Raw genomic sequence first — 14,032 nt, 5'->3', positions numbered from 1 at the left:
TGTCACAAATTAGTTAACCATTTATGAACAGCTTGCTTCTGATTGTGAGCTGTGATTGGCTAAGCTAATCATATGGTACAGGTAGCCAGGTACCATGTGATTGCTTCGGGCTAATCACAGATCATAATAGTAAGCAAGTTGTTCATGAATGGAACCCAGTTCATGACAGGTTGTTTAAATTGTACTCATGTGATCCCTATGACCTTAGATTGTACGCCCCTTGAGGGATAGGGACTGATGTGAATGTACAATATATATGTAAAGCGCTGCGTAAATTGACGGCGCTTTATAAGTATCCTTAATAATAATAATATGACCAATCATAGCAATCACGATACCCAGTTATTGATTACCGGTAACACTGATCTGTTGTGTCCTAAAATAACTCCTAATAGGTGTAGGAGCAGTCACGTATATGATCGGCAAGTGGTTAATGTTTGGAAACAAGATGGCAAAGGCACTCATTGACTAAAATATAGTCAGCTAGCAATGGCATTCACCTGAATGGTAAAGTGTGTTATTTTAGGGGTCATTTAGGGTTAGTAGAATCTCAAGTCACCTCTATCAACTCCACAAATATAGACGGAAACCTGTGCGGTATAGGGGGTTCAAATGTGGCTCTTGACATCACCAAAGGGTCACACATAATATTCAGCATATGTAATGCTATATAGGGCCCTCAAAGACTGCAAGCACAATAGAGGTAATGATGATCAGAAACTGTGCACGTGCTACAGATTTGGTTGGAGTCTTCAAAAGACCGTGAGAGACTGGAGACAGTAGAGATCACTGATTTGGCCTCTTTAGAAATCAGTGCTATCACTCCCATCACAGAGTACTGGGATCCAACAGCTGCACAGCAGGTACCATGTGTGGGCCACAAGCTGGGACCAGGAACTTACAAAGTTTGTTTAATATGTGATGCTCATTTCCCTTACCTTATCAATTGCCATTTGTCCCTCATGACATCACTTTTTATTACTAGAATGTGTCCCACATATATTAAGCTATTTTAACTGAAAATACCACTGTAGGTGCTTTTAGAAACAAAAATGTAATGAATATACATGAATCCAAATATATAATGCATACCATGACAGACAGAATCCCATCTTTATCTCGGTCATATTTATCAAAGAATGTCTTATAAAAAGTCTGTCGTCTCTTGCATACTTGGCAGTAGGTTTTGAGGTATTGGTGAACAGTCATATCTAAAAAGAGCACAGCAAAGCACGTATGTTACACAAGTTACATCATGGAAATATACAAAAGTGTCACTATGATGACAAAGAAATATTTCATGGTGGATAATGATCATTTACCAGCAACATTTAAACATTTCATGTAAATCATTACAGTAGGCAGAACTATAGGCACATCAAGGGCCATATTGATTCTTTTTCCTCTAGGCTAGATACTTTGTGTTGTCCTTAGCACAGAGTGTTAAAAAGTAGTTAATTGTATTGGAAAATAATAGGACAGTAAACAGATAAGGAACAACTGAAACAACCAGAAATATGCTTGCAGAGACACAATGAATACTATACTGAGACAACTAGAAATATGTCCGCAGAGACGCAATCAGTACTGTAATGACACAACTATAATACCTTGAGCTCAGGAAGGTTTTAGCCCCTTCATAACCAGGCCTTTTTTGCTATTCAGCGCTGCGCTACTTTAACTGGCAATTTCTCAGTCACGCAACATTGTACTGAAATTAAATTTATATCATTTTTTTCACATAAATAGAGCTTTATTTTTGTGGTATTTAATCACCACTGGGTTTTTTATTTTTATTAATTAAAAGACCAAAGACTGAAAATTTGAAAAAACACAAACTATTTTTACTGTCTGCTATAAAACATACCAATAAAAAAAAAAAAAAATTCTATATACATTTAGGCTAAAACGTATTTGGTAAAAAAAAAAAAGTGAAAAAAAATTTGGTTTGTGTGAAAGTTTATGATTTATTTATTTTTATACTAGTAATGGCGGTGATCAGCAACTTATAGTGGGACTGTGATAGTGTGGTGGGCAAACTGACTTGGTGGGAACTGACACTGACATCTCCAGTGATCAGTGATAACACTATACACTGTCTCTGTGCAAATGACACTGGCTGAGAAGGGGTTAACATCTAGGGGCAATCAAAGGGTCAACTATATGCCTTACAATGTGTAATATGTGCTGCTTTTACTAAGAAATGTGGTTGTTTTTTCTCCCTGCTTTGCAAGGAGAAAAAAAACAGCCACATCGCTGCTCCATGAAGTGCCAGATTTATAAGGGGGCAAAAGGGGCAACTGCCCCGAGACCCCTTCTATACAAAAATTATATAAAACAATATGAAAAAATTATATATAAAATGTATCATTAAAAAGATTATTTTCTTTTATTAAATGTAGCTTGGAAAGTAATATTGTTCCGGCTGTCATCTGTAAAAGTTTTTACTCTGGATAGGTATATTGTATTGATTTTAAAAACTAATTTTGTCAAATTAAGCTAACTGCACATACAGTGCTATGACTGCGAGTGTGTGTGACCTCAGAATGATGCTGCATCACGCATTTTACAAATGTGTGACTGTCATTGAGAATCTAGATTGTAAGCTCCAAGGAGCAGGGCCCTCCTATCCCTCTTGTATTGAACTGTATTGTTGCTGTATTGTCTCCCATTATATTGTAGAGCGCTGAGCAAACTGTTGGCGCCATAAATCCTATATAATAATACTGTAAACCAACTCCGTGTATAAGGAACCTGAAGTGCCACTGGCTCTCCAAAGTCTAAATCTCGCTCTGGCTCCGTTTACAGAGCCCTGTGTTGTTAGTAAACATAGGGCTCTGTACTGTGATTTGTTAAGCCGATCAGCAGTTCTTGGCCAAAAATCATTGGCCAAGACCTGCTGATGAAGTTGTGCTGTACTGAATGACAGCACAGATGGGGTGGCAGGTGCACACACCCCCTACCTGGATATGCTGGATCACGTACATATACATAATCCAGTGCAAAGAGGCCTGCCCCACCACAGTATATTTACATGGGGTGGTCCGCAAGTGGATAAACATGTAATGATACACCTAGAAAGATAACCACAGATACACAATCAGTACTGTAATGAGACAACTAGAAAGATAACCGCAGATACACAATCAGTACTGTAATGATACAACTAGAAAGATAACCACAGATACACAATCAGTACTGTAATGACAACTAGAAAGATAACCACAGATACACAATCAGTACTGTAATGACACAACTAGAAAGATAACCACAGATACACAATCAGCACTGTAATGACACAACTAGAAAGATAACCGCAGATACACAATCAGTACTGTAATGATACAACTAGAAAGATAACCACAGATACACAATCAGTACTGTAATGACAACTAGAAAGATAACCACAGATATACAATCAGTACTGTAATGACAACTAGAAAGATAACCACATACACAATCAGTACTGTAATGACAACTAGAAAGATAACCACAGATACACAATCAGCACTGTAATGACACAACTAGAAAGATAACCACAGATATACAATCAGTACTGTAATGACACAACTAGAAAGATAACCACAGAGACACAATCAGTACTGTAATGACAACTAGAAAGATAACCACAGATACACAATCAGCACTGTAATGACACAACTAGAAAGATAACCACAGATACACAATCAGCACTGTAATGACACAACTAGAAAGATAACCACAGATATACAATCAGTACTGTAATGACAACTAGAAAGATAACCACAGATATACAATCAGTACTGTAATGACACAACTAGAAAGATAACCACAGATATACAATCAGTACTGTAATGACAACTAGAAAGATAACCACAGATACACAATCAGTACTGTAATGACACAACTAGAAAGATAACCACAGATATACAATCAGTACTGTAATGACAACTAGAAAGATAACCACAGATACACAATCAGTACTGTAATGACACAACTAGAAAGATAACCACAGATACACAATCAGTACTGTAATGACACAACTAGAAAGATAACCGCAGATACACAATCAGTACTGTAATGACACAACTAGAAAGATAACCACACAGACACAATCAGTACTGTAATGACACAACTAGAAAGATAACCGCAGATACACAATCAGTACTGTAATGATACAACTAGAAAGATAACCACAGATACACAATCAGTACTGTAATGATACAACTAGAAAGATAACCACAGATACACAATCAGTACTGTAACGATACAACCATAAATATCCGTGCAGAGACACAATCAATACTATACTGACACAACTAGCAACATTTCACTTTGAAAAACAACAAACATTGGATCGCAGCACTTTACAGGCACGACACTGAATATCATAAAAAATATAAAAACCTTATTGTTACACTGTTAAAAATCAATTAAAAATCATATTTAAAATAAACCATAGTAGCATCCTGCACCCTTATGTTGGTTATGGTAGTGGCCCCACACTATAGTAAAGTTATACACTGTATAGATAGCTAGTACAAACACAATTGTTCTGGGTAGCCACCATCCATTCATATAAAGCTCGACATTTTGCTTCCTCAGGAACAGAAGGTGCAAAAAACTGGATGGCTACATGGAGCGCCAACACCAAGGGATCCCAGGGGTGGTATGCCAAAAGAGCTGATCTGCTCTCCCCCCCCCCCAAAAGGCATAGGAGGTAAGTCCAAGTAAACTTCAGAAGTAGGGACGAAGTCAATAAATCAAGTCTGTCCCAGTATGCCACGCACTTGAAGAGGGAGATAATTTAGTATATTCATTCAATAGCCACAATACATCCTCTGGAAACTGTATCAAAGTCACCAAAATTGCTTTAGTTGTATTTGGGGATAGCAGGCTAGGGATCCATCTTCCCCAGCTAAGTTAGCCAAATAGAATCATGCCCGCAGAGACACAATTAGTACCATACTCACACTACTAGGAACATGTCCAAAGTGACACATTCAGTACAGTTGCAATTTTAGCAGGAATTTTTTAGTTACAAGTTTTCCATAAACTTAAAAACTATTGCATTTTAGTAATAGTTTCTATAAAATGTACTTAATTGGCTGAGCAGGGTAAGGTATAAACAGACAAGGGAATCTGTGTGCAAATGTATGTTCACATACTCAACCACATTTGATTGATGGCCGGGGCCCCCTGGTCTGCAAAGAGGAAGACAGGACAGAGCTCTATGATCATAAACAACCCAGAGGTCTGTCATGACAGTGGGGATGAGCCAGGATCTGTTTCCTTGCAAAGCAGGGAATAAAGACCACTAGTAAAAACAGCACAAGGTGAATACACAAAGCACTGGTAACCCTCTGATTGCCCCTAGATAAGCCCTTCCCAGACTGTCATTAGTTCAGCGTCAGTGTATATTATTAGCACTGATCACTGTATTAGTGTCACTGGTTCCCATAAAGTATCAGTTAGTGTCAGATTCCCTGCTATACTATCATGGTTATTGCCATTACTAGTATAAAAATAAATAAATACAAGTATTTACTGATCACTACAGTATATATACCATAGTTTGTAGACGCTATAACTTTCATGCAAAGTAATCAATATACACTTAATGGGTTTTTTTTACAAAAAATATGCAACAGAATAAATTTTGGCCTAAATTTATGAAGAAATTAGATTAACATTTTTATTGGATATGTTTTATAGCAGAAAGTAAAAAATATTTTTTTTCCAAAATTTGTGGTCTTTTTTGTTTATATAATAAAAAATAAAAAACCCAGAGGTGATCAAATACCACCAAGAAAAAGCTCTGGTCATGAAGGGGATAAAATCTTCCAGAGGGCAAGTGGTTAAGATTGGCATCAAACCTTTGTATTATGGCAACGTACAGTCGGGTAAGCCACTGTGTGGTGTGTTGCGGTGCCATTCCTTCCTAATGCCACCATAATGCAAAAAAAGAGAAGGGGTTGACAGACCCCTTTTGTGCTAAAATTATTCTGAAGGCCCTGTTTTTTCCTGAGTTGTATTTTGGTAGCTCATTTAGAATGAAAGGGCTGCCTTAATGCAACACACCTCATTGCTAATGTATTAATGCAATGCACCACAATGCTGAGATGAGAAGAGACCCTCCAAGGATAAACTCCATACAGCTTTATATGCCATCTTGCTTTCCCACACTATGCTCGGTCTTCCTCTGCAAAATGGTGATAAACAATTCATACCCCAGACCAGACTTATGGCCTTCTGGAATATTGTGACTGGCTTCTTTATACTCTAATTGTTATTTTTGCATTCCTGCCTAGAGGCCTGCACAGTGGCATGTGACTTATTATACCATGCTTACAGTATCTCTTGGTCCTGCTGGACAACCATAATTGTATATTACCAATAATAATATTACTAATATTATATCAATGTCAATACACACACATACAGTGAAGGAAATAAGTATTTGCTCCCCTGCTGATTTTGAATGTTTGCCCACTCACAAAGAAATGATCAGTCTAAAAATTGAATGGTAGGTGTATTGTAACACAGACAGAATAACAAAAAATTCAAAAGAAATGCATGTCTAAAAAATTATGCACTGATTTGCATGTTCATGAGGGAAATAAGTATTTGATCCCCTATCATTCAGCAGGATTTCTGGCTACCAGGTGTCTTTCATACAGGTAACAAGCTGAGATTAGAAGCAGTCTCTTAAAAGGAGTGCTGCTAATCTCATTTTGTTACCTGTATAAGAGACACCTGAGATTTACCACCAAGTACTAAGTCATGTTTTGTGAAGGGGATCAAATACTTATTTCCCTCATGAACATGCAAATCAGTGCATAATTTGTTAGACATGCATTTCTTTTGAATTGTTTGTTGCTATTCTGTCTCTCAGTGTTACAATACACCTACCATTTGATTTTTAGACTGATCATTTCTTTGTGAGTGGGCAAACATTCAAAATCAGCAGGGGATCGAATACTTATTTCCTTCACTGTATACAGTATAACAGAATGGTGGAGTTTGTGCGTGTCCCCTGCTATCTACACATTGCAGCCTAGGTCCCAGGGGCAAATTTGTAAGAAGAAAGGAGACCTCTTCTGAGAAAAATCTTCACCTCTTCCCCTGTGGCTGGGTCATGTGCCATATCATGTGAGTACATGCTCATTTTCTCTGAGGGGGGCCTGCATGCCCCCAACAATGGCAGTGAATGCAAAGTCCTGCTTCCTGTTCTAGTTTATTACTGACAATTTTGGTAAATTATTGCTTTCAACATACTCTCAAGTAGTTTTATATCCATGGGGATCTCAAAGCGGCTGATGTGATTGGACACTCCCATCCTGACTGTAGCTTTCTGACTTGTCTGGATCTAAATGAGACAAGATGAAGACAGTCTCGCTTAGTCACAGTACATGTTAATTACTTACAGTGGTATTACAGAAACTGCATGTAACGACTGTTATGCCTCCAGCATAGAAGCAAAGAAATGTACCACTATTAGGATATAATAATGCACCAATGCTATAATACTACGAGTTTTCTGTATTTCTACCCATTTACGGCAATGTGTCCCTTAGTATAAACAGAAAAAGCACAGTTTTCTTGCAATCTTTTACTTACATCCGCTGCATACTGACTGAGTTCGCTAATCCCCAAAGCTTCTGGTGGTTTTGCATATTTTTGCATAAGTTCTTGCAGGCACACCTAACATGAGGGAGTGCAACATATTAGCTTCTTGATTTTAAACTGCCGCATTAAAATACTTGTAAGCATGAATGATCACATTAGCATTGTATATTTTCTGATGATGTTGTCTGTTCTTGTGTGATATCTTGTCTTTTGCTTATAGAAGTTAAAGTACATGTAAGGGTTTCTATGTGGCTGCCTTAAAAACACTCTTTAAAAGTATGGAAAATCTTGAGGCACCCAGGTGATTTTTTTTTTCAGGACAAATTGGGCCTTCATTTGGTAGTAAATATTAATGCATGTCTCCTATTTTTTATTATCATTGTAAAATGGGTTAAAAATAATAATAAAAAAAAAAAAGGTTTTATTAAAAAAACAAAAAAAAAACAAAAACCCAAACCTTTAGCTGTATATATTATACCATTACTATGATCCACCAACTGAAGATACACATGTGTGCATTATTTTTTGTTTCTACCAGTATAGTGCATATTTATGTAGAGGCCATCTTTATGTAGAGCAACAATTCATTTTTTCAGATCCACATGAGGTGCCATGTTGAATTTCCAGTGACCAGTATGAGAGAGTGAGAGCGATATCATCAAATTTAACACACCTGCTCCTCATTCACACCTGAGACCTTGTAACACTAATGAGTCACATGACACTGGGGAGGGAAAATGGCTAATTGGGCTCAGTTTGGACATCATTTAGGGGTGTACTCACTTTTGTTGCCATCGGTTTAGACATTAATGGCTGTGTGTTGAGTTATTTTGACGGGACAGCAAATTTACACTGTTATACAAGCTGTACACTCACTACTTTATATTGTAGCAAAGTGTCATTTCTTCAGTGTTGTCACATGAAAAGATATAAGAAAATACTTACAAAAATGTGAGGGGTGTACTCACTTCTGTGAGATACTGTATATATACACTATATTGCCAAAGGTATTGGGATGCCTGCCTTTACACACACATGAACTTTAATGGCATCCTAGTTTTAGGTCTTCTATAGGGTTGAGGTCAGGACCGAGGCCAGTTAAGTTCCTCCACCCCAAACTTGCTCATCCATGTCTTTATGGACCTTGCTTTGTGCACTGGTGTGCAGTCATGTTGGAACAGGAAGGGGCCATCCCCAAACTGTTCCCACAAAGTTGGGAGCATGAAATGGTCCAAAATGTCTTGGTATTCTGACGCCTTAAGAGTTCCCATCACTGGAACTACAATGCAGTCAGGCAAGTACCCTTCTGGCAACCGCCATACCCAGACACGTCCATCAGATTGCCAGCCAAAGAAGCGTGATTTGTCACTCTAGAGAACACATCTTCACTGCTCTAGAGTCCAGTGGCTGCATGCTTTACTCCATTGCATCCGACACTTTGCATTGCACTTGGTGATGTAAGGCTTGGATGCAGCTGCTTGGCCATGGAAACCCATTCCATGAAGCTTTCTATGCACTGTTGTACTAATCTGAAGGCCACACAAAGTTTGGAGGTCTTTAGCTATTGACTTTGCAGACAGTTGGTGACTTCTGCGCACTGTGCACTTCAGCATGCGCTGACCCTGCATTTTACGTGGAAAACCACTGCGTGGCTGAGGTGCTGTTGACAAAGAATTCAGTCCAGTCCAGAATGCAGTCTGAATGCCTAGGTCCTTGATTTTATACACCTGTGGCCATAGAGGTGATTGGAACACCTGAATCCAATGATTTGGAGGGCTGGCCCACTACTTTTGTCAATATAGTGTATGTGGGGCAACAGAAGAAAGTCCACTTATGTATGTGTTAAGTGTCATCAGGAATGGCATAGATTGATGGTACCGCAGATGAATCCAAACGCCACCCCAGGGTGCCTTGACCATGGTTACGAAAGTCTGGCCTTAGCAGGTCTCAATCCAGTTGTTATGAGATGCATGAGCCTCATAAGTTTTAAGTGAAACTTTTTTCACGTCCCTTGAGTCTCTCATGCCCCCCTCCCACACACTGCAGCTGCCAGTGGTAAGTTTACAGTAGCACAGCCAGTTCTGCCAATCCAGAAAGTGTTGAGCAGGTGTTGGCAGCTACCAACTGACAAGCTGCAGGCTTGTAATGCTGATAGCCACTCCCACTGCAACATCTGCTCATTTCGCTGTAGTGCAAGCACTCACAGTCCACGTGAGGGACAACACTGCTGCACTGTTAATAAAGACGGGCAGCATTGTCCACCATGTAGGCTCCGTGCCTCCCTCATCACAGTATTGGGTGAACTTCACTGCCAGATTAAAATATATTTGTGAGGCTTTGCAGGGGGACTAAGGCTAGCCATACACTCATAGTGAAATCTAAAATAATTCAGGCATCTAATAGGATGAAGCCAATAGTTAATTTTCCACCTGTCTCCTTAGATTTTTCATTCAAAGTTTGTTGACCTGGGTGGTGCCAACTAGGCCACCCATGGCTGAAATTTCATCAGATTCAGTAGGAATCTGCCAAAAGTTTAGTTGTGTATGACAAACTTAAGGGAAAACATATTCTTTTAAATGGTGGGCCGTAGTTCTGCTTTAAACACCTATTTTTTTGCTTCTTGACATTGTAGATCTGTACGCACTTGGAATGCTGCATCCAAACCATTATTCTCTAAAAATATAGCTAATTTAGACAAATGTGCCTAGGTCTAGAATTTGAAGGGGCTGGGGCAAGCTGGGCAATTTCTTGGAAAAGTCAGAGTCGAATGGGTACTCAAGCTTCAAGTGTTTAGTGTTCATTGTTTGGTGCCTGCTTCTCTGCTTTTCTTAATTAAGGTAACTGCCACTGTCAGTGTCTTGTCGAAGTTTGTGGAGCAGTTGTACGCGGATGTCTCCCCCACAATACACAACTATTCTATTGCAATCAAAGCTGTGTCCCTGAGGTATGTGTCTGGCAGTTACCAAAGAATTCTGTAAAATCTTACTATCAAGGTAAACCTGTGATGCAAGATCCAAAGGAACTGGTAAGCCTAGATCTGTGTCTATATGTTGCTCTATTTGGGGAATAGTCAAATGCTGATCTTTTTATATCAGAAGAAGGATATGTCTGGGACAGGAGGATGGCTAAACTCCACTATGCCCCTGCAAAATGTTTAACCCCCAAACACATCTTGCCTTTTATACAGGTTTAGTCTTCTATTGGTAGAGTTAAGGGAAAAGAAACACTTTTTTTTATCAGGGGATCTGTAAATCCAGGGGCTAGTGGTTTATGCCATCGCTGCTGAGAACTCTCCTAGCAAATAAAATGAAATGGATTGCTTAAGATTGCCCCATCTAATACACACACATTTAGAAACATAGCTGAAATGACAAATACAATTTCTTGCGTTTACGGTCTTCTTAAGACATTTTTTTATAAAGGATTTACATGATTTCTTCAGCCCTATTACCTCTGGATCATACACCAAAGGACTGTAGCATCGACTAGGTTGGGCTTCGGGCACAGGATTCCCTTTGGCACTTTTCTTTATCCTTTTTTTCTTCCTTTTTGTTCCAGATCCATTACGCCGGTTATCAGGTTGACTGCAAATAAAAACAAATGCATTCAGTCTGGACAGAGTACTACTGAGACAAAAGCGAAGTGCACTGAACTTTAAGTTACTTACTACTGACCTCTAAATTCTGTGTCACCTACTACTGACCCTTGAACGCTGCATCACTTACTACTGACCTCTGAACACTGTCATTTATCACTGACCTCTGTGTCTCTACTGGGCTCTGAACTTTGCATCACTTACTTTAGATATCTGAATGCTTCATCACTTACCACTGACCTCCAAATTCTGCGTCACTTACCACTGACCGCTGCATCCCTTATGGTTGACCCCTGAATAATGCGTCAGTGTCAGGAATGGACTGGCCAGCAATAGTGGGACTCAGCTGCCTTATGAGCTGCAGTACCAGGGCTGGCCAGCGGGTGCTCCCAGCAATCAGAGACTCAACCTTGCAGCCAGTCAAACACCTGGAACTAATTATACTGGTGTATTTAGGGGACATTCAGACCTGCAGACTCTGCCTTGGTGTTGTGTTTCTCTTGGGCCCTGTATCCTGTTCCTGCTCTCTGTTCCTGTCTGATTCTCTGCTGACCCTGCTCTGATCCCTGGCTTGTCTGACCATTCTCCTCTGCCTGACCCTCTGTACCACGCTGCCCGCTACCTGCTGAACCTGGCCTGTGACCCCGACCATTCTCCGCTTGCTCCCCCTGTACCTACCTGCCCGACTGATATTGACCCGGCCTGCCTGACGACGCTTGCATTGTATGTACTGTTATCTGTGGGTGGTTGGTTGGTTTGTTTGCACTGTGTTATGTTTTAGTATTGCACTGCGTTTATGTTTATATGGTTAGTGTTAATAAATTATATTGTTTATAACATATCTGAAGTCTGCGTTTCCCTGCGTCAGTCACACACCTCTGGTCATACCCGGGAGCCCTGACAGTCAGTTATCAGTGACCTCTGAGGTGTTACTGACCCTGAACTCTGAGTCACTTACTTGCTGACCCCTAAACTCTACATCATTTAATTCTGACCTCTGCATCACTTACTCCTGACCCCTGAATTCTGAGTCACTTACGCCTGACCTCTAAACTTTGTGTCGCTATGGATTTCTGAACTCTATATCACTTGCAGCTGACCCTGAACTCTGCATTACTCACTACTGACCTCTAAACTTTGCATCACTTACTTCTGACCTTTGCATTACTACTGTGTAGTGACACAGAGTACAGTATTAGGTTCCCATTTGTCCCAGCAAAAACAGCCCTCCTCTGCACTGCTTACCGCTGTTATCCTTTTTCCTGGACTCTTCACACTACTCAGGATACTACAGCTCTGGCTCTTCTCCCCCTTCTCCTATTGCCTGGTCCAGTAGCCAGGGCTAAAGTACAGCTAATCATAGCCCTGTGTTCCAGGACTAGAAAAGAATAGAAGGGGGAGAAGAGCTGGGGCTGCAGTACCCCAAGCACTGTAAAGAGTCCAGGGAGAAGGAAAATAGACATTAGCCAATCAAAGCCCTGACTCCCTACTCCCCATTCCAGCCTGACCCCAGTCATTACCGAGCACTGAACTTTGAATCACTTGCTACTGAGCCCGAATTCTTTGTCACTTACTACTGACCCCTAACCTCTAAATCATCTACTACTGAGCCCTGATCTTTGAATCACTACTGACCCTTGAACTCTCAGCACCTTACTGCTGACATCATTGTCTCTACAGACTGCTGACCTGTCACGCACCACTGACCCCAAACCTCTGCATCACTTACTGTGTCTCTACTGACCCCTGAACTCTGCCTTACTTACTCCTCACCCCTCAACTCTGCATCACTTATGTACTACTGACCCTTGAACTCTGTTACTTATTATTGGCCTCTGGTAAAGCTGCAGAAAGCTCTCAGAGACTGTGGATATGCACAAGGAGATGGTCAAAGACCACATGCATACTACAAGAGTTGATCAGAAATTCAGACATTCTGCAGGAGGTGATCATAGACATGCTTTATGAGACAATAATAGACTGGAGATACATTACATGAGACTGCTAAATTGCTGCTGTTACAGCTCCTTTAGAAATCAATGCTTTTGGAGTAAACATCAATTCCCACAACAGAGGAGTCTAAATTTTGGCAGACACATTCCTTTTTACGACATCAGATAGTCACACGTAACTCCAACTTTTTGTGAGCGTCTCTTGAAACGAAACTTATAATAGAAGCAAATTATTACCCAATACTTAGATGGTGACTGGTCCCCACTAAAACAGCTACATTTAAACCAGAAGCCAAGTCCAAGTGCAATGTTCAATTTAGAGTACTATGTACCACATATGATGGCCCTGCCTGAAATTTTAGAGGTTTTGGACTAGAGTTGATGCACTTATATATAGTAACCTTGTTTAATCTAAAAATATATCTCCTGATGAGGTATTGCTAGGCAAAACAACTTCTAATGTCCCCACAGGGTTGGGCAACTTGCTTTTCTAATTGCTAGAATTGCTATATCCAGATGTTTGCATAAGTCTGTGGTTTCCTTGGAATTGGTTAAGAGTAAACTCAATTAGATTGTGGTTAATGATAGGTTGTCAAGCATTTTGAACAATTCACAATCCAAATCTGAAGACAACTGAGACCCATGAGTGGGATACATCTCACCCCCAGACCCTTTAGTGTTTTCATGTACATGGTTTAAATACATTTAGCACAGTTGTAAGTGATTCAGAGTTGTGCATGGATACAGTATGGATACGGATTATTGTTTTTTCTTTTTCATGTGTGTTGTTGAAGCAAACCCATATGCTCTGTAAAGTGCTGATAACCATTTTTATGTGTATTCCTGATCTTGTAAAATTCAATAAATACTAAAACAT

The 14,032-nt window shown here is 39.9% G+C and overlaps 1 protein-coding gene across 1 annotated transcript in view; it reads right to left on the bottom strand.

Moving 5' to 3' along the window:
- Positions 1-14,032, bottom strand: part of LOC149457378 (uncharacterized) — a 39,598-nt gene that overhangs the window by 15,123 nt on the left and 10,443 nt on the right. Inside the window, exons 3-6 of the mRNA XM_089683734.1 lie at positions 11,060-11,192; positions 7,600-7,683; positions 7,258-7,348; positions 1,093-1,211 (exon numbers count right to left, since the gene is read on the bottom strand). Coding sequence (XP_089539860.1) covers positions 1,093-1,211; positions 7,258-7,348; positions 7,600-7,683; positions 11,060-11,192 — 427 coding nt within the window. The remainder of the gene's footprint in view (positions 1-1,092; positions 1,212-7,257; positions 7,349-7,599; positions 7,684-11,059; positions 11,193-14,032) is intronic.

Source organism: Staurois parvus, unplaced genomic scaffold (genome assembly GCF_062004578.1).
Source record: "Staurois parvus isolate SC_StPar_1 unplaced genomic scaffold, SC_StPar_1.0 ptg000321l, whole genome shotgun sequence".
Taxonomy (NCBI): domain Eukaryota; kingdom Metazoa; phylum Chordata; class Amphibia; order Anura; family Ranidae; genus Staurois; species Staurois parvus.
The sequence above is the reverse complement of the archived record's forward strand: the minus strand, read 5'-3'. Positions and strand labels throughout refer to the sequence as shown.